General features: G+C 29.7%; 1 protein-coding gene across 1 annotated transcript; it reads right to left on the bottom strand.

Moving 5' to 3' along the window:
- Window positions 1–338: 338 nt before the first annotated feature.
- On the bottom strand, window positions 339–2046 carry LOC140448924 (zinc finger MYM-type protein 1-like). Its single transcript, XM_072542058.1, has 3 exons — window positions 979–2046; window positions 492–893; window positions 339–350 (listed from the first exon to the last, which is right to left on the bottom strand). Exons 1-3 carry the CDS (start codon window positions 2044–2046, stop codon window positions 339–341), a joined length of 1482 nt encoding a protein of 493 aa, XP_072398159.1.
- Window positions 2047–22085: the final 20039 nt, after the last annotated feature.

Below are 22085 nucleotides of genomic sequence, written 5' to 3'. Positions count from 1 at the left end.
ATTAAAGTTTGGTATTTCTTTTATAAGTGTTTTTTCTACTGACAACATGGTTAATGCTACAAGTCGGTCTTCAGTCATGGAATTTCTCAAGAATGTTTTAATCCGTTTTAAACTCGAAAAGCACCTTTCAGCTTCTGCCGTACTCATGGGCACTGTAATTAGAATTTGAAGCAGTTTTACAGTTTCTTGAAAAGGCTCTGTTAAATTATTTTCAATTAAAAATTTTAAAAAAGGTATTGCCCCATTAATGTCTCTACAGTCTCTTCTAAAATAAATAACAGATAATTCAGTCTTCAAGCGCTCCCTATCTAAATTTGGATATGACGCGCAAGTCAGGCTTAAATTATCATCTGAAAATTATCACAATAATTATTAAATTGCTCAGGATAAAGCAATGAAGTTGCAAGTAGGTGATTTTTAAAAGCAAATCTATCATTTGCACAATTTATGATTATATCACAAACTTCGATAGATGCTCTCCGATGACCTACTGGACTGTTATCCTTCCATAACCTTTTAGTTGGTAATGGTTCAACGCATAAACTAGAACCTTGGTCAATGGTATCATCTATTGAATTTCTAACTGAATTCATGTATCTTTCGAAATCTGTCACCTTTTTATTGATTTCCAAAGGATCCGTTTTAGTCTTTTGAAGGGCATTATACAAAACGTCTACTTGTGGCATTGTGCGATGGAAAAATGTTAACCAAAAAACAAAATTTTGATCCACTAGTATTCTTCGAATGGAAGACGCTGAACTACAGACAGCTGCCTTATCAAACGATTCTTCTATTTCTTCCATACATTCGATAAAAGAAGATCGATGTTCAAACACAACATTAACAGTTCGAATATTGAAGTTCCAGCGAGTTGGAGCGCCATGAGGAATTTTCTTTTGGACGATTTTATCTAAAACTGCCACTCGAATTTTTAAAAAAGGTAGGGATTTCATTTAAATTTCCAAAAAAAAGTCTAACTTGAGAGTTTTCGGAATAAGCCTTCGACATTATTAAATTTAATTGATGCGCGTAACAGTGTACAAAATGAGCAAATGGATATTTTTCTTTGATTCTGGCTTGAACTCCTGCGTGCTGTCCACACATGACCGCTGCCCCATCATAACTCTGAGCAATTAGTTTATTATTTGAGTTTTCCAGGATAGGATCCAAAACACTGAAAATGTTTTTGCTTAAAGTATCTGCATTTAATTTTGAAGGTACCAAATATGTCCAAAATCGTTCTACCGGTGCTCCATTTCGACAATATCTAAATACTACAACCATTTGTGATTTTGCTGAAATGTCTGTAGTCTCGTCGGCCATGACAGCTAGATATGGAGATTCCCGAATTTCCTCCAAAATTTTATCCTGGCATAATTCCAACATGCAGTCCAAAATATCATTTTGAATTTCTTTAGAAATGCCCTTAAAAACCGTCGATTCTTCCAACTGTTGTGCTAAAGTTTTATCCAGTTCAGCAGTAAAATTTATGAGGCCGCGAAAAATTCCAGGATTGTCGGATGTTTGTGTCTCGTCGTGTCCCCGAAGCGCCAATTCGAAAACACTACAAAATTTTATGCAGTCTGTAATTTTTGAGAGAACATACCTATTTTTTGTTACAGCTTCATTGAATTTTTGAATATTTATCCAGTATGCAGAATCTAACTGTTTCTTAATATTCACGGAGCCTAATAAAGCATATTCCATTTGATTGTGCAAATGATGCTTAGAAGTTTCGTGCTTTTTTATTTTATCACTTAAATGTACTAAGTCTGTTACACCAACTTGCGTCCATGACTTATAACCTCCAAAGAGTACACAAGGAAAACAGAAAAGAGCGTTTTTTCTGTTGCAGCCACATATCCAACTATTTCTCGTAAAAATATCGCAAATAAATTGTCGTTTGTAATTTTTCCCTCGGCTTGATCCTTCTTTTACGATTTTAATATCCGGCAAAGGACGTCCTTTGCATTTTAATTCTAGTTTTTCGTCATAAGAATATTTAAAGAATCTCTTAACATTAATCAAATTATAAATAACATCCATCCTGAACAGCACTTTTATTCTCATATACTTAATATAAATACCGAATTACGTGCAGGACAACTTATTTTAACAGTCGTCGCGTCGCGATCACCGATTATTTAAAATTACAATAAACGTAGGTTTGTACACACTAGTTCGAACTGCGACAAATGCAGCTCAAATATTGCTTTCAGTCGTCGCCTGAAAAGTGTGGGCGAGGGGTTGAGCGGGTGTTATCGGGGATATCTTTAACAGTTCACAGCTCGGAGTAGCACCGGTCCGGTCAAATAAGTGGGACTTGCTGTCGCCATGAGATGCGACGGACGACAGATTAAAATAAAGGCGGCCATGCACGAAAACCATCTAAATGAATTTAAATTTTATAAGTAGTGATATTTTTTATTTAATTTTTAAAGTAATTTTGTTTGGATTATTTTGGTGGTTCTGCAGCTCCGCAGCACTTATATACCAACCGCCACTGAAAGATAATATAGTTAATATTAGCGTCATTGGTAGAAATAAAGTTAGAATTGAATGTAACTCCTATAAAAGTGCAAATATCTTAATAGAAAGTAAAAACCTATTAGACAAAAATTATGACTTATACATTCCAAACTTTTTAGTTTAAAAAAGTGTTGTAATTAAAGGAATCGATAAAGGTATTTCAGAAAACGAATTAAAAGACATTATTGTTTGTAGATACGGTAATTTTAAGGTATTAAATGTAAAAAGAATGAAAAGAAAATCAAACGACGAGTTGATAGAGACGGGTACTATAGTGGTGTCTTTCAGAGGACAAATGATACCAAAACAAGTTTTCATTGAGAGAATGATATACCAGGTAGAACCTTATATACCTAGAGTAATACAGTGCCTCAACTGTATAAGATATGGTCATGTTACGACACAATGTAGAGGAAAAAAAAGATGCGGAAAATGTGGACAAGAACATGAATCTGAAGCATGCGACTTAACAGAGCCTACCTGTATATTTTGTTTTGGAAAACACTCAGCATTAGACCGAGCAAAATGTCCTGAATTTGAGAAACAAAAGGGTATTAAATATCTTATGGTAAACGAAAATATGGCATTTGAAGAAGCAAAATTAAAATACAATAATAGCTACACATCAGCTCTAAAAACATCAAATGTAGGTAATAGATATACAATAACAACAAAAAGAAAATGAAGCGAAGCTACACAAAATAAGTCTGTTTATCCATATTCGGAAGAACATGAAAATATCTTGACAAATCCTAGGACCTCTGAGTACCCGCCTCTACCAATTCCTAAGAACATTCCAATGTATCACAAACAAATAACACAAAATTCTCAGATAAACAAAAATCTTAGTGAAAATATATTAACAATATTTAAAAATATTCTAGGTAAAAATTTTTGGCCTACAAAAAATAAACAAATTTTGGAAGAATTTAAAGACAGTTTAGAAAAAATTTTAAATGGATCTAACAAGTAAAAAAATCTTACAATGGAACTCACGATCGATAATACACAATAAGGGACATTTTGAAAAATATATATTTGAAAATAAATTTATAGCTATATTACTGAGTGAAACTTGGTTGAAACCAAATACAAACATAAACTTTTCTGGATATAATATGTTTCGCGAAGATGGTCCAGGCGGTTATGGAGGAGTAGCAATATTAATAAAAAAAAAGATTAATTTTTGGACTAACTTAAATTTTTATAAAATAAATAATGTAATGTGTATTGCAGTACAAGTCAATTTAAAAAATAATATTCTAAATTTATACTCGGTATATGCAAAGCCTAAACTATGTGTATCAAAAAATGAGTGGGTTGGGTTCTTTAATAGTTGTAACAAACCATTTTTAGTGGGAGGAGATTTCAATTGTCATAATAAAATATGGGGATGTGATAAAACTGATCGCGAAGGAATAAATCTTTTTGAAGCCATGGAAGAATGTGGACTTAATTTCTTAAATGATGGTTCTGAAACATTAATTCGGAATTCCGTGAATAAAAGTAAATCTGCTATAGATCTAACAATTTGCTCAAGAGATATCTATTATACGTGCTATTGGCACACCGAAAATATAAGTCTGGGTTCAGATCACTATCCAGTAGTTATTGAGTTTATACATGATAGTAACGTAAATACCTATAATGATAATAATGATATAATTAGAAATAGAATTAGAAATAGAATGGGATATTAAAAAAGCGGATTGGGCAGTTTTCTCTGATCTCTTAAACAATGAAAAAAAAGATAATATAGAAGAAAATATAGAACAAGAATATCAAATATTTTACGATTCTATAAATGAAGCTAGTAAAATTAGCATCTCAGAGAAGAGAAAAATGACCAATCCAAAATTTAATAAACCATGGTGGAACAATGAATGTAGGGAGGCTATTAAACACCAAAAAGAGGCTTTTATACAATTTAAAAGAAAATCTAATCACGAAAATTATTTAAAATATCAGCAAGCGGAAGCTAATAAAAAAAGAATTATTTTAAATAGTAAAAGAGCCTCATGGAAAAATTTATGTAATAGTTTAAATAAAAATACACCTATTAGTAAAATATGGAGTGAGATTAGAAAATTAAAAAATGCCTATAAGCCACCTAATAATCCAATAGTAGAAAATGATTGGACCGAACTATTCTTTAACAAAATTGCGAGACCTTGGGTCATCGAGAAGGAAATTACATATACAACGAACAATGCAACGAATGCAATCACCGAAGACAGTACATTTCTAACACAAATATTTAATTTGGAAGAACTTAAAAATTGTTTAAAAAATAACGACAACTCAGCTCCAGGAAAGGACAGTATTCACTATAGTATGCTATATAATTTACCTATTCAAAAACAAATACAATTTCTGAATATAATAAATCATATATGGGTAAGCATGGAATTTCCAAACTCTTGGAAAGGATATATTATAGTCCCAATTCTCAAACAACATAAACCCTCAGATTGTCCAGATTCATACAGAGGCATTTCGCTATCGTCATGTATCTTAAAAACGTTAGAAAGAATGATTAAACAAAGATTAGAATTTTGGTTGGAGAAAAATTCCCTACTCTCTACAACGCAATTTGGATTCAGGAAATCATGCTCAACAATGGTAAACTTATCACACTTGATACTGGATGTCTATAACTCATTTTCTAAGAATAAATCAGTCGTGGCTACATTTGTAGACGTAGAAAATGCCTATGATAATGTTAATTTATTAATACTATATCAACAAATGAAGAAAATAGGAATCCCAGATATACTGTGCTGGAAAATTTATAAACTGTGCAGTAATAGAGTTTTGTATAATCAAATTGAGAACAAACTAGTGGGCCCCAGGATAACAAACACTGGGATACCCCAAGGAAGTATCCTAAGCCCAATATTATATGCTATTTATACTTCGGATATTGGTAAAAGCATAGTAAATAGTAACCAAGGTAAAGTACTACAGTTTGCAGATGACATATGTATTTACGTAGACCAAGAGGAGGTAGAAAATGGTTGCAACATGATAAATGAAGTATACAATTATTTACTTGATGACTTGGATCACTTAAATTTAAATATATCTGTAAAGAAAACACAAGTTTGCATATTTTCCACAGTTTAAAGTTCAACCTAAAGTTAAGTATTTGGGGATGATACTAGATAGAAAAATGAGCTGGAAAGATCATATTGAATATGTTGTGACAAGAGCTGAAAAAGGTTATAATGCATTACGAGCAGTAAGTCACATAACTTGGGGAGCAGATGCTAATATTTCATTAATAATATACAGATCATATATAAGATCAATTTTAGACTACGGATGCATATTTTACAACCAAGCAGCCAAAACTCACCTAAAAAAAGTAGAAGTGTTATCAAATAAATGCCTTCGATTATGTATCGGAGCTTTAATAAGCACTCCGGCATCTAATTTAAGTATAGAGTGCAATGAACCACCACTGCATTTAAGAAGAAAAAGTCTATGTGAAAAGTTTATAATTAAAACCATTGCTAAAGAGAGTTTAATAGTGGATAAGTGTCAAAAACTTTTTATACATGATCTAACGAGTGAATACTGGCAGAAAAAAAACTACTTTACTACTTGTTGAAACCTACAACAACTTGCGCCAATTTAAAAATAAATTATACACATCAAGAATATCACCCATATTTCAAATATATCTAAATAGTATTCCTAATATACAGCCAATTTATATGAGAGATTACTCGAGTTTCCCGGTGAATCTAAGGAACTCTATGTTTAATACGGATATAGAAATAGTATGCCCAAAATATTACCAAATTTATACAGATGCCTCAAAAATTAACTCTAAGGTTGCTGCTGCTATATAGGACCCTAAAATACAATACAGAGAAGGAATAGGTCTAGATGCAGATACCACGGTATTTACAGGAGAACTAATAGCAATATTAAGAGCAATGCAGTACATAACAACGATCAACAATAATGATAGATTCGTGATACTTTCAGATAGCAAAAGTGCTCTAACTAAATTGGAGAAGTGGACCGAACATTACAATCATATCATTATAGAAATAATAAAAAACGTTATTGGACTTAAATCTAAAGGTAAAGAAATATCATTCTGTTGGATAAAAGCCCATTGCAATTTGAAAAATAATGAAATTGTAGACAAACTAGCAAAGAGTGCTACAGAATTAGATACTAACTATGAATATAAGTTAACACTAAATGACGCCTATGCTTATATTAATATTAATAAAATCAACAACTGGAAAGAATGGTACATTAATTCCAAAAAGGGATTGTATTATAAAACTATCCAAACAGAGATCCCATCTAAAAGCTGGTTTAGTGACTATCAAGGCAACAAGGTCTTAATATCATATATATGTAGACTTAGGTTTGGCCACTCCTTAGTTCCACAACATAAACATAAAATAGGACTGTCAGACACAAACTGTTGTGAATGTGGAGAATTAGGATCCGCAGAACATATGATATTAGATTGTAAATTAAAAAAAAAGAAATAGATTATTTTATAGATCAAATTTATATTACACAATATATAATAAAACCTTTTAATCTACAAGCTTTGATTGCTACTAAAGATAAAAGTATCTATGGGATCCTAATTAAACATATTATTAATATAAAACTAAAATTGTGAAATTTTATTGTGAAAATTAAAATATGAAAAGAAAAAAAAATAGGTACATAAAAAAAATAAAGAAAAAAAAGAATAAATAAAAAAAATTAAAAAAGAAATAACAAAAAATAAAAAAAAAAATTAAAAAAAGAATAAATAAAAAAAAATAAAAAAAAAATCAAAATAAAAAAAAATAAAAAAAAACACACAAAGAGGGCCTAAACCTCCGAGGTGTTGAACCGGGTTTATGCCCTAGCGCTGTGTAAAAAAAATAAAAAATATATATATATATATATATATATATATATATATATATATATATATATATATATATATATATATATATCTAATTTAATAGTTATTAGTAGTATTAGTATTTAGTATAGCATAAAAACAAACAAAAACGCTCACCAAAATTTATATGTAAGTACCTGTATAATATATGTGTGAATTACTATTGTAAATCATTATTATCAAATAGGTTATAAATATAATGAGTATAAGAGATATAATTATAAGAGTAATTTTAGTTCGGCTAATGGATTAAGTCCACAGTCAAAAGAAACCAACAGCACACACACACTACTTAAGTAAGGTGTTCAAAATGACCTCCCAAAACATCTGTGCATACTTGAAAGCGGTCATTGAAAGAGTTGCTTACATTACCTACTAAGCATTTATTTTGAAATGCAATTCGGATTCTATTTTTCATAATCCCTTCTTGTTGGTGGTATTTTATATACTTCGTTCTTAACGTAACCCCCGAAAAATAAGTCCATTTTATTGAATTCCGGTGACCTTGGGACAACCTTAATACTGCGGTTAAATCGATCTTTCAATTTTTCAAATGTATCTTGAGGGTTGCCGCCTATCTAAAAACCATTCTTGATAAGTTCTAGCTGATAGTAATGAATTTTTATTGCATTTCCCCAATATCTAGATCATATCTACCATTTTAATCAGTAGTAAAATTCATTATTGCTAATTTAAATTGAATTAATTACTGAATTACTAAATAAAAATTGTTGCTAATTTACGGGGTATCCCAATACTGAATTAATAAACAATAATGTCAAACTGTCAGTTTCTGACAAATCAATCATGGCCGACTCAAAATAATTATTGGTAAACGTTAAAATATCTACCAAATTAATACTTTGATAGAAAGATAAAAATATCTAGAAAACTGATAACCTTAGGTATAGGGAGTACTTTATAAAATTTGAAGTACGATATTAGTACTTTTTGATAGTGATATAAAATACAGGGTGTTCTATTTAAAATTACCAAGAAAATAATGTACTTGCATTTTGACTTACCTTGTATTTGATTTAACGAATATTATAAAAACGAATATGTTTTATAATTTTTAACAATTATTAAAAAACTATGGTTGCAATATATCAATGTTCCTATACTCCTTTTTAATTATACAGGGAATTAAACTTGATACGATTTTCAGGTAATATTGGTTAGAACTTTTTAAATCCCCGGTATAATATAATAAAACTCTACATTGTTGTGATGTGGAAGTGAAGCAGAAAAAAAACAAAAGTTTGGTCTGCCACCATCTTATGGAACAGCCTGTAAGATTGTAACTAATTTTACACCTAATCCTCACACTAATCAATCACCATGTATATATATATATATATATATATATATATATATATATATATATATATATATATATATATATATATATATATATATATATATATATATATATATATATATATATATAAAAATATATATATATATATATATTTTAAAGTAGATGACTTTAAAATTATCTTGCCAATATTACTGAGTTGCACTCTTGGGACGACTTTATTGTAGGATAGTTCATTCGATAACATGAAATTAATTCTAACTTAAAAAGAATAATAATAAAATAATAAAGAATAGACATTAGAAAAATTATTAATTCATATTATTTATTAATTATTTTAATTAATATTTCCAAAGCAATAAAATTTTTACAAACAATTGAATAGCACAATTTGTTGTTTTCATAAAATCTATTATAAATAAATTAATTACAATTTTATTAAAGAGGTATAACTTAATTACAAATATTTATGTTTTTAAATAAAAATTATATCAAATATTATAATAAAAATTAAAAAAAAAATTGAAGCAAATTAGATAGTTTATTTACCAATTTATTGAAATAATGCATATTCGTAATGTACGCAAACAGTACATACAAATTAAAAAAGGAACGTTTAAACACATAAATAAAAACCAGAGATACAGCTAACAGCTCCTTCCCCCTCCCTTCGGCTTCCGTGAGTTTCGAAGCCAGCCGATTTTAAGGACCACATTTTGAAACTTTGTGGATGAGGGCAATCTTTTTAGAATTTGGTACGTTAAAACTATAAAGTATTTTCTTTTAAATAACGCTAATTAGATTTATTAATTATTATAAACAAAGCTGCTATGAATAAAATAAAAAAAGAGGCTAACTTTGTCCCAAATTATTTTAGGACAAATTTTTTTTTCTTTTAAATTTGTGAAAAAATTCAGGCTTCTTAAATATAAAAAAATAATATTCTTGCAAGCAATGGTTAAAAAGTTATTCTAATTGTTTATAAGCAAAAAAGCGACATGTTTTTGCAAAATTATTTTGCAATATTTAAAATTAATTTTCTTAATTTTTTTTTAATGTTAATAATAGAACAAGTCTTCTTCTTCCAGAAACTACCCTTACAATTACTAAAACTATATAATTTTCTGACTTATATTGTTGCAAAAAAAATAATTTGGGATAAACAAATAAAATAACTTTTAAACTATTTGACTGATCACTTTAAAATTTTAACCATATTTTAAGCTCTACAAGGCACAGCATTCCGTGAAATATAAATATTATTAGTTTATTTTCAAAAAAGTTATTAACATTTATAAAAAACCGAAATTTTTGACTTATTTTGCAAATCCAAAGTCCAAAAAAATGTAATAAAGTCCAAAAAATCGACTGCAGGAAACATATAGGTTTTTGTTACAGAGGACCATACTACTCAAAACAACTGTCGTTTGCCTGGCCGGACGAGTGTCATGAAAAAATGCTTATTTCCCTAGGCTATTTCATCCATGTACATTTTCATGAGTTCTTTGATTATGATTTAGTGCTTATGCCTTTGGCAGTCGTCGCATCTCTTCACTCTTCACGTTTCACATATTTCTCAACATTTTTTCGTAATTCGTTCCAGAAATAGAATTAACCTATATTTCTGTATTTAATATATCCTATTTATTCTTCCCTATCCTTCCTCTAACATGTGGAAGTCATTAATTATAACTCTTCTTGATCTGCTTATCTTGTACTATACAACCTTTTATACTTTCCTTACAAAAATTATTATTTTTCTCTTCGTATTTCATTAAGAATTGGTTGATTCTTATTTTTCATCTCTTCTTATTCTCATTTTCTTTATAATCTACTGCACTCACATTTGTGAGCCAAAATCTCACCACTAGGGATGGGAAAAACCTACCGGTTTTAACCGAAAACCGGTTTTTTTACTCCGCAATAACCGGTTTTATCGGTTGTTTTTTTGTCCCGGTTATAACCGGTTTTTTATTTTTAAAGTAAAAACCGGTTATTAGGTTTTTAGGGGTGATTAGGATTAGGTTCGGTATTATTTTGGATCCCAATCATAATTATTATTCTCAAGTAATTATTCCAAACAAAACTATAATTCACATTTTATTTTATTTTATAAATACACAAGCAAACTTGTAACCTATTGGATTAAAAAAACCGAAAACCGGTTTTTGTAAAAACCGGTTTTTTTGGCCGGTTATAACCGCCAGGTTAAACCGTAAGCAAAAAAAAACCGGTATAACCGAAAACCGGTGTTTTGTCAAAAACCGCCATCCCTACTCACCAAGTCTCTCCGAGGGTCTTGATATTTCCTCTTGCATCGTAAATAAAATTTTAAATATACGGATCGTAATAATAAAATATTTAACCTGGTCAGTTATATTATACTTATTTCAAGTTTATGGACATGCTTACTACGTACCTACATTCCAACTGTATCAAATATCATACTATTAACCTAATGTCATTATGTAATGTTTTTATGACGAATACTGTTTGCTATCGTAATGAAATTATTATAGTTATGCTTTTTTTTGTTTATTGTTTGGTTTCTCGTCTTTTACAAACTAACTTTTGCTTGTACATATGGGTCTTTTTCTAAATAAAAACATCTGCATATTTTGCACTTTTTTCTATGGGCATTTTTTCTTCAAATATTAATGGTTTTTACTCTGCTTAATAGGTGTTCGACTCTTTTTTTACTCTTTGCTTTGTTTCTTCCATATAAAATATATAAAATTTTTCCTGGTTTTGTATCTTCGGAATAAAACTTCTAATTTATATTTCTCCATGGTATATAAATTGTAACAAGTCTCTTAGTGCTTCGTAAGTCACGTTTGTCAAAATTACTATAAGATGTTGACAGGGATTTGACATAAAAATTTCTTTAAAATATGGGCTACAAACCGAAAGAACCATTTTATGCGCTTTTATGCATTTTCCTTGTGCTGAAAGCCTTACGTCTACAAAATCTTGACTCTTCCATAATGAATTTATTCCTGAACTCATATTTTCGTGGAAATTGTTCCAACATAATGAAAATTTTTCTGACGCCATGGTCAATTGTCTTTAAAAGTTCTCAAATACTAAGTAATAATTTCTGTTAGACTGCATAATTTATATAAGGGATAAAAATAAAATTTACTTACATAATATATATACATGGTTTTTTTTATTCACTTTTGTCCGTTTATCCATTGTTCCCATTTATTGTCCATTATCATGAGCTGGGACTCTGTCGCGGGGCTCCTGGCGGGTTTGGTTCAGAATTTGACGGGAATTTTCTTAAGTGCTGATGCATTTTTTATTTCGAAACTTGTACAGTGGCTTCCATACATCATCTAATATGGTGATGGATACTTTACCCCATTTTTCCATTTAAATTTCCAGTATGATTTTCCTCTCATCTTGAGCTTCTCTGGATGAAGACTCCTAATTCAAAAGGTAGGATCGCCATGTAAAAAATAATGCTTCACTTATCGTCTCGTATGGTAGATTTATTTAAAACACACTAGATACTCATGATTTAGTTTATTAGTTATCTAAGTACAATACTAAATAGTACTCAGTTGACTTTGACAATACTTACTTAGACCGTTCTCTTGATTCTTTATTCTTAACAATAATGATAATACCCTAATCCCGTGATTTCCAGCTATTTAACTCACGTGGGTTTGTTGATATATTATTGTTTTTTACTTGTTTAATTTGTACACATTATTTAATAAGCTTTTGATTACATTGCAAATTTCACTAGGTCAGAGTGTGTCCTCGTTACAACGATATTTTCAATTTCGTAACCAAATAATATATTTTCTCAAATGTGTGTCACATTATCAAAAAAATTACTTAAATCTGATGCTTAATTAAATCCCGTTTTATATTCCTGAATAATCTGTGTCCATCCTGGATCCATTTCGATTCACTTATTGTTAAGTTTATAACCTAGATATATTACTTCTTTTTGACAAAATGTACATTTTTCTTGATTTATTTTTAGTCCAACTTTGTTTAATCTGTTGATTATAATTTTTAGGTGTTTCTCATGATCTTCAGCCGTTTTAGAAAAAATTAATATATCATTAATATAGTGAATTACAAATTGTTCATATTGATCCAAAATATCATGAAGACATCTACATAGAGCACTGCAAGATGATTGAAGTCCAAATGGTACTACTTCGAATTGATATACTACTCCATCTATCTGAAATCCCGTATACTGTCTACTTTTTCTTTCTAGAGGTATTAACCAGAAACTATGCTGTAAATCGATTTTAGTGAAAAATGACATTCCTATAATTCTTCCTATATTCCATCTATACTCACTGGTGCTTCAAATTGCTTTTCAGTTATCTTGTTAATATTCCTTGCATCCAAACATAACCTGATTTTACCTGATCTTTTACGTACTACTACTATAGGGTTTATAAAACGTGTATCTGCCTTCTCAATGATACCATCTTCTAACATATTATTAATCGTTCTGTTTACTTCTTCTCTTTATTTATATGGTATTGGGTATGATTTTGTTTTAAAATCTTTTTCTTCTTTAACTTTTATACTATGGATATAATTTTGTGCAATTATATTTTCTTTATTGATAAGTCCCTTGTGTTGCTGCAATATGGAAACGACTATTGATTTATATTCTTCAGGGCAATTTAAAACTTTTATCACATCTTCTTTACAAATAAAATTATTTTTCATTATGTACTCATTATTCCTTGCTTCCAATTTTACGCACTCCACCTCGTAGGCATCCATCTGCTTAAATTTCCATTCCTTAAATATTCACTACAATTATTCTTTACATTCTTTTGGGACATCTCCCTATCATCAAAATACATTTCTTCTTCATAAACATCATTACTTTCTTTGAATAATATCCTATCAACTCTTATTCCTTCTTCCACCTCATCTTTCTGCATAAACTTAATTATTTGCCCTTCCAAAGTTACCATTTTTTGAAAAAGACAGAAAAGATTTTATTTCACGTTCAAAGCGTCTATGTATCTATTGATACGTATTTCGACTTAAAAAGTCTCATCAGAATAGGTATTCATAGCCGTTCTATTCATAGAACGGCTATGAATAACTATTCTGATGAGACTTTTTAAGTCGAAATACGTATCAATAGATACATAGACGCTTTGAACGTGAAATAAAATCTTTTCTGTCTTTTTCATTTTATTCGGATCTACTCTGTATAAGTACGAGAAACAAATTCGTTAGGATTTCTGCCTAGATGAATAGACATGTCGTGGAATGCAAATTTTAGATTCCCCATGTCTTCTTTAACATCTTTATCATCGTCTGGTCATGTCTTGCAATTTTTAGAAGGCTCCAGATTAAAGCAGAAATCTGAATTTGTTTCGAAACTATCTTACCGATTTTTACCATTTTTTCTTCAAAATCTATATTTACTTTCTTCTTTTCCAATTCATCATTTCCCATTGATATATCAACACATAAATCCTTGACAACAAATCTTTGCATATTATTTTCTTTATTAAGAATATTAATTTTAAAATTGGCTAGTTTATTAATTTCCCACAACTTCTTATTATTTGCACCAACAATTTTATTTTTGGAATCTTTATTATATCTGATAATTTTAATGTATTAAAAATAAAATTTTCCGAGACTAAAGTACTTTCTGAACCAGTATCTATCATAACCTTAATCATTTTATTTTTGGTCATAGCATTTATATAAATTAAATTAATAGATTCAATAATTTTATCTTCATCTAAAGAAATAAATTCAGAAGGTTTTTCATAATGGCAATGGCCCAACTTGTAATTCAGAAAGTTTACTGAACAAAATTTTGATTGTTAGAATTGTCAGCTTTTGTATGTCCACTTGGATCTAATGTCCTATGTCTTTCATTACTATGACTTCTACTCATATTTTCTTGCCTTTACTACTATTTCGTTCACTATCTTTTCAGCTTCAAAACATCTTACAAGGTTGAACTAGAAAGAAAAAACAATTTTTGTTAACTTACCAAATAAAAATTAGTTTAGTAAATAAAAATTGCTGCTAATACATATTAAAAATAATTAATATAAAAATGTCCTAATCTAATAAATGCTTCTCTGAAATTTTTTAGTATAATTTTGAAAATTTTTTTTTTAATACAAAAATAATTTAATTTATAAATAAGTTAAAATAGCAACCAATTACAAATAAGCCTCAATGTCATAAATGCCATCTTAATTTTTTTTATTTTTGACAATTATATTGCCAAAAAAATAAACAAAAAAGAAGAAGATTTATTCACCATTGACAGATGTCTGAAAAAATGTAACAGATATATGAAAAATTAAATCAAAATGTGACATTTTACAAGTTTTATATATAAATTATAAAGAAAGAATATAATTATAAATTTTGCTTAGATTTTGAATTTCTGATCTTTTGTTTAAATTATTATCACTTTTGCTAATACAAACCATTTTTTGTGAGAAATAATGCGATTTGATTATAATATTTCTCACAAAAGTGATTGCAGAATTAAAAAACCATCTTGTGCTTTGGCAGAGCATGTTATCGATAAAGACCATATTATGGATTTTGATAACATTAAAATTTTATGTAGTAAAAGTAATAAATTTAAAACGACTTTTTTGGAAATGGTTTGTATTAGCTAAAGTGATAATAATTTAAACAAAAGATCAGAAATTCAAAATCTAAGCAAAATTTATAATTATATTCTTTCTTTATAATTTATATATAAAACTTGTAAAATGTCACATTTTGATTTAATTTTCCATATATCTTTACATTTTTTCAGACATCTGTCAATGGTGAATAAATCTTCTTCTTTTTTGTTACTAAACAAAAAGGAATTTTTAAACAAAATTTTACTTTTTGGCAATATAATTGTCAAAAATAAAAAATTTTAAGTTGGCATTTATGACATTGAGGCTTATTTGTAATTGGTTGCTATTTTAACTTATTTATAAATTAAATTATTTTTGTATTAAAAAAAATGTTTTCAAAATTATACTAAAAATTTCAGAGAAGCATTTATTAGATTAGGACATTTTTATATTAATTATTTTTAATATGTATTAGCAGCAATTTTTATTTACTAAACTAATTTTTATTTGGTAAGTTAACAAAAATTGTTTTTTCTATCTAGTTCAACCTTGTAAGATATTTTGTCCTTTTTAGCAGCTCTTGATAATAATTGTAAACACAATTGAAAGCTCGAGATATAAAAAAATAGTTAACCAATAGCCCTTTTATTGACTCCAACCCATCCAAAACAGTTATATATTTTTTCCAAACGAGTCACAAGTACTTCTTTTTTCTTATTCTTGTATATATATATATATATATATATATATATATATATATATATATATATATATATATATATATATATATATATATCTACGGCATAAAGTGGACTCCGCCCATGTTAAAATTCAGGTTCAATTGAGCTCCGTGGTCAAGTGGATACCGATATACGGAGCTCACTTGACCATTCCATAATATTGGTTCTGTCGATTCATCAACATGTATAGTTTAATAATTTATAAAAATTTTTTGGAGCCCGTAAATACCTCTGTATCATAAATGTATATCGTTTAGTTCACGTGTATATATTATAGGGGTCGTACAGATCTTCTTCAATGTATATTTGAACCATACGTTTATCGGTTTAAGTAAGCTCTGAGAGTTTGGCAACTGTGTGATTATACCGTATATTTTCAACACATACCCTGAACGGTTCATATGGGCTCCTTATTTTTATCTACTGTTCGTAGACAGTGCAATCTAATACGCATTACACTGAGTAACAGAGGATATCTTATTACCTGGTATAACTACGTACTAAAAGGTAACTGGTTCTTTAAAAACAGGTATATAGATACAAAAGGATTTGGGCTTATTATTTAATGGAATATTCGCTTGCATAGGAAATTTTATTTTTCTGCATTTTTAAAAATGTTGTTCTTTTATTTAATATAATTTTATTAGTTCAATGCCGAACTCGATGTTTTTTTTTAATTACAGAAATTTCCTAATATATTTTGTTTACGTGAGTATGTCTATGTACGTTTTATGTAAGCATCCGATTAATAAAAAGTAATTTTATTTCATCCAATCTTCTGCGATATCTTGTATAAAGCTTTTTTATTATTTTAGTTCTGGTCTTATTTGTGTACTACATATGATATCTCGATAAAAGGTTATCTCAAAATAAATATGGTTAAGAGCTACAATAGATATTTTTGTGTTAAAATTGGTAGTAGTGTGCACAAAAAGAAAGAATAGTTAATTTGTCGAAAGTGGTATATTCGGCAGCAAATGCATATAGTGCAAGCGTCTATGTTTTAAGGGCGGAAGGATGTGCACCTCATTTTTAGCTAACAAGCTTGCGAACAATATTATTTCTGGTCCTCAATTTACCTTTTAGTTTTAAACAATAATCTGTGACTGGCCCCGTGCGATACAAACTATTTTCAAGGAATTTATAGGGAGTCTACGTTCAACAATTTCATGACATTATTGGATGTTCAGTTTTGTGAAAGCGTCTATGTTAGGGAAATTGAAGGAGCACACACGAGCTTTTCAGGGGTTTTGGCTGAAAATTGATTCATAGTTTATTTTTATTGTGCAATAATAGGTGTATCGTCTATATAATAGAAGTCCTAGTATCTACCGGTTTGGATCGTTCGTTTGTGTAAATGTTATACAGTGTAGGTGTCTTTATGCTACCCCAAGCGAGACCGTTCTTCATCTGCTATTCTTACCATTGAGTGATACAAAAAAAATTCTCTTGTGTAGGCATACGCAGACAATATAAGTGAGTTTGTTATCTAAGGGGATACTATATAGGTTTTAAAAAAATATTCTGTAAGTTAAGGTGTCGTAAGCGGCATTTAGATTGAAAAATACCACCACTGATACCCGATATTTTTCGTACCCATCTTTGATTTAGTATTTGTGATGTACATCACTTTGAATAGCTGACAAAATAAAAATATTGGCCGATAGTTTTTGTGGTCGTTGGAGTTTTTGCCAGGTTTAAGCAAGGTAACAACTTTGACTTGTCTCTAGACTTTGGGTATCTCCTAATTTGAATACAGTTGTTCATCATCTGTTTAAGCCATTGTATTGTTTTTGGTCCAGATTTCGTAATAAGCTTTGTGCTCAGATCCTCAATGTCGGTATTTGTATTATTTTTCATTAAATATGTAGATGGTAGATCCAAGATCAAAGCTTTTTCCGATAGAAATAGTATGTCTATATCTATAATGTGGTTTTCAGCGATCAGCTATACCTATACCAAATATCCTAGGTTAGGCCCTATATGTGTTTCCTATACTAGAAATTAGTTAGATTCGTGTTTAGCTCATATGTCTGATAAGTTTAAGTAAAGTAAAATTTCTTGATTTTTAGATATACCCTTAACAGTTATAGACATATAGTCTGTATAGACATTAGAATAGTTGGTCCTAAAAAGGACCAATTTGACAAAATCATATTAAAGGGGTGACTGAAGAATTAGCCGATTAATTAATTAATCATTACCCGGGGTATGCCCGATTGCGGTGGTCTTATTAGTACTTCAATCTTCCTAAAGGCTCGTTTTTTAAACCCCATAAGTAATGCGTAATCTTTTACTTTTTATTAAAAATTTAAATTTTACATGCCGTGTATTACTTTTTGAAGATATGTCAAATCAGATTTGTATAGTAATAATTTTAGGTTCTAAAGAGCCTCTTTGTGGAAAATAAATAAGTTTGTGATATCTGTCACAACTCATATATAGATAATAAAAAAATAAACAGTTAAAATAAGTGTAAGCAATCTTAACTACATACATCATCGCCACTGTTCAGGTGATGGGTTTATCACAGATATCAAAGGTTACATTGTAATTCAATGTTCTATTTACGTATCTTCAATATTAAAAAAGTAGAAAAAGACATGTTTATGCTTTTATTTTTTTTAAATCTATTCTATTTTCTTTCTAGAGTTTCGTCTTTTTTGAACGACCTGTGTTCTTTTTTCAATTGGGCACTTGTCCAAAGCTATGACAAATACTCCTCGCCTATTTTACATTAATATGACATTCATTATTTGCTCTAAACACTCTGTCCTCTGCTATTCTACATTAATATGACTGATTTATTTTATCTTTCTTGCAACTATTTCAATGTTTATCCTGTGTATCTTCTTCTTCTTCTACTTTTTCTTTTTATATAGACATAACTCTGTCTGTTTTTCAATGTACCTCCAGTAAGTTGCCTTTCCATCGTTTTCGTGGTCGTCCTACTGATCGTCTTCCTATGGGTTAACCGTCTCTTGCCGTCTTTATTGTTTTATTTGTTGTCATTCGGCATATATGATCGTTTCATTCTACTCTTCTATTTCTTAACCAGTTCTTGATGTTCTTCACCTTGCATCTACGTCGTATATCTGTACTTCTAGCTCTATCCCATAGTGTCTTACCATCAATTTTTCCAAGTGTTTTCATCTCTGCTGTATCATATCCTTTTTGTCCTCTCTGTGTCAGATCTTGTTTCTGCCGCGTATGTCATTATTCGTCTGATGACTGTTTTGTAAATTCTGCCTTTCGTTTCTTTTCCGATATTTTTATTTCCTCATAATGTTTCATTTAGGCAGCCTGTGGCTCTGTTTGCTCTATTCACTGGGTCTTCCACTTTAGTTTCGAGCTTTCCGTAGCTAGATAATGTGATGCCTAGATATTTAAGCTCTAACACTTGTTCTATTATAATGACCTTCCAGCTCCAATTAACATTTTATTGTGTTGTTTTGGTATATATTTTCGATTGTTTTGATTTTTCCTAGAGGTATCTCTCTTGCGTACAATAAGGGGATAACGTTTTTTTAATTTGTGTATCTTCTGTATATCATTATTTCTTTTGTGTATTAAAAATTAAATTTTGGTTATTATGTCTTAATATTCTCTTAACGTGTTTATTAATTGTCTTGTTATATGTGTATCAAGATATGTGTGTAATAATAGACTGTAATGCATATTTCATTTAATGAAATTAAAGTGCTCTTTGCGTTTGCCAATTACTTTCTCACTTCCTCAGCGATAGGTCTTTTTTTCCTCATCAATAACCTTATCCTCGCTCGATACAGCTATTTTAACCCTCTATAGCCCCGTGTGTACTCAAGGCAACAAAAGAGTTTTTGATGCAGAAAACTTTTTTAAAACAATTTCCGACTCTAGTATGCCCTCTGTTAATTTCAGGCAACATTTGGTTATACATTTTAATACACTTTGTGAACCTATGATGAAACCTATATGGAAATGTTTAACAATATGTCAAATGGACATGACTGCCTTATTAGTTTGTATTTTCGATCGTGATTTATTGTTATAAATTGTGTACAATTTATATAAAAATACATTCAGAGGCATTATATCAGCATTTAGATATTGATAACCGTTGACATTTGTTTATTTTATTGTGTTGTTTCAGTACTGTGATAAAAAACAGGTATGTTGCTTTGAATCCACGCTGGACCATATTATTTTAAATTATTTCTTTAAGATGGATACAAAAACGTTCTACGGGAAAAGCAGTAAATATCCGAGGAATACAAAGACTCTGACTTTGATAGTGATAATAAGAAAGTGATAATGAATTTTCCAGGTACTCAGATATCAATCGATCCAGGATCAAATAAAATGGAAAATAAAGACGATTTGTACGAAGCAAATTTAGACCAGGATACCAATTTAGATTTAGACCAAGATGAAGATGAGGGTGATACCGATAAAACAGAAAAACACACTGAACAAAATGTGCTAAAAAGGTCAAAAATGATCGTAAAAACATTCAGTGGAAGAGTGGTTCCCGAACAGCATTTCCAATTCCAGAATGGAAAGGTAATTTACCAACATGCAAATTATTAGAACCGGAATCCCCTCTACATTATTTTAAAAAGATGATATCTACCAATATGCTGGAAAACATAATAGAACAAAGTAATTTGTATGCACTGCAAAAGAATATAAATAAACCATTGAATATGACAATAGAATTAAACCAATTTATTGGATCTGTTCTACTGATGTCAATATATGGCATGCCAAGGACAAGATCATTTTGGCAGAAGGAAACACGTGTTGCTCAAATAGTCGATACTATATCTAGGAATCGCTGGGAGAAATAAAAACTAAAATGCATTTCAATAATAACGAAAATATGGTCAACAATAATGATAAGTTATACAAAATTAGACCGTTCATCAACGGTTTATTTTAAAATTTTCAAAGTATTCCAATGAGTGAAAAATTGTGTATTGATGAACAAATGATACCACTCAAAGAGGCACATTCTTTAAAACAATATATGAAGAACAAACCCAAAAAATGGGGATACAAGGCATTTGTTTTGTGTGATAGCAATGGTATTGTTTATAACTGGGAATTATATACAGGAACTGTTAAACATCCTCTTCATTTACCTAATGTAGACACCAGCGGTAATGTAGTAATATGAATGTTTGAGATAGTCAAACCAAACAAATACTATAAAGTATATTTTGACAACTGGTTCAGCATTCAGTTGCAGATTGAAATGGAAAAACGTGAACTGCAATGTTTGGGAACTGTTCTTCCAAACAGATTGCCTTATTGCCATTTTCTGATGTCAAGAATATGAAGAAACAGGGCAGAGGTACTGTAGAAGAAGAGCACGCTACAGTAGATGGCATAAGACAAACAGCGTTAAAGTGGTACGATAATAAACCGGTTCATTTGCTTAGTACATTTGTTGGTTCTGAGCCTACTTCGTTAGTCAAGAGGTGGGATAGGAAACAAAAATCAAGAATTATTGTATGCTGTCCAAATTCAGTGCAATTTTATAATAAATTTATTGGAGGTGTCGATCTTATGGATTCACTAATTGCTCTTTACCGAACAGACATAAGATCTAAAAAGTGGTATCTAAAAATATTTTTTCACCTTCTGGATTTAGCTGTTGTTAACAGCTGGTTGTTGCATCGTCGTGATTGCGATTACTTTGAAATTAAAAAGAAAAACCAGTTGCCTTTGTTACAGTTTAAGTCCCACTTATATAGCGTACTGTTAGCAAGCAATTACCAAATCAAAAACAAAGGACGTCCCAGGCTCAGTGAAATTGAGAACGAAATTGTAAAAAAACAGAGGAGAGGATCTACTGCTATTGTACTACCAAAGGAAGTTAGGCTTGACCAAAGGTCAGTAATTTCTGAAAAAAAGGGAAGATGCAAAAACCAGGATGCTGTAATACTTCTAAAGTAATGTGCGATAAATGTAAAGTTGCT

Source organism: Diabrotica undecimpunctata, chromosome 8 (genome assembly GCF_040954645.1).
Source record: "Diabrotica undecimpunctata isolate CICGRU chromosome 8, icDiaUnde3, whole genome shotgun sequence".
Taxonomy (NCBI): Eukaryota; Metazoa; Arthropoda; class Insecta; order Coleoptera; family Chrysomelidae; genus Diabrotica; species Diabrotica undecimpunctata.
The sequence above is the reverse complement of the archived record's forward strand: the minus strand, read 5'-3'. Positions and strand labels throughout refer to the sequence as shown.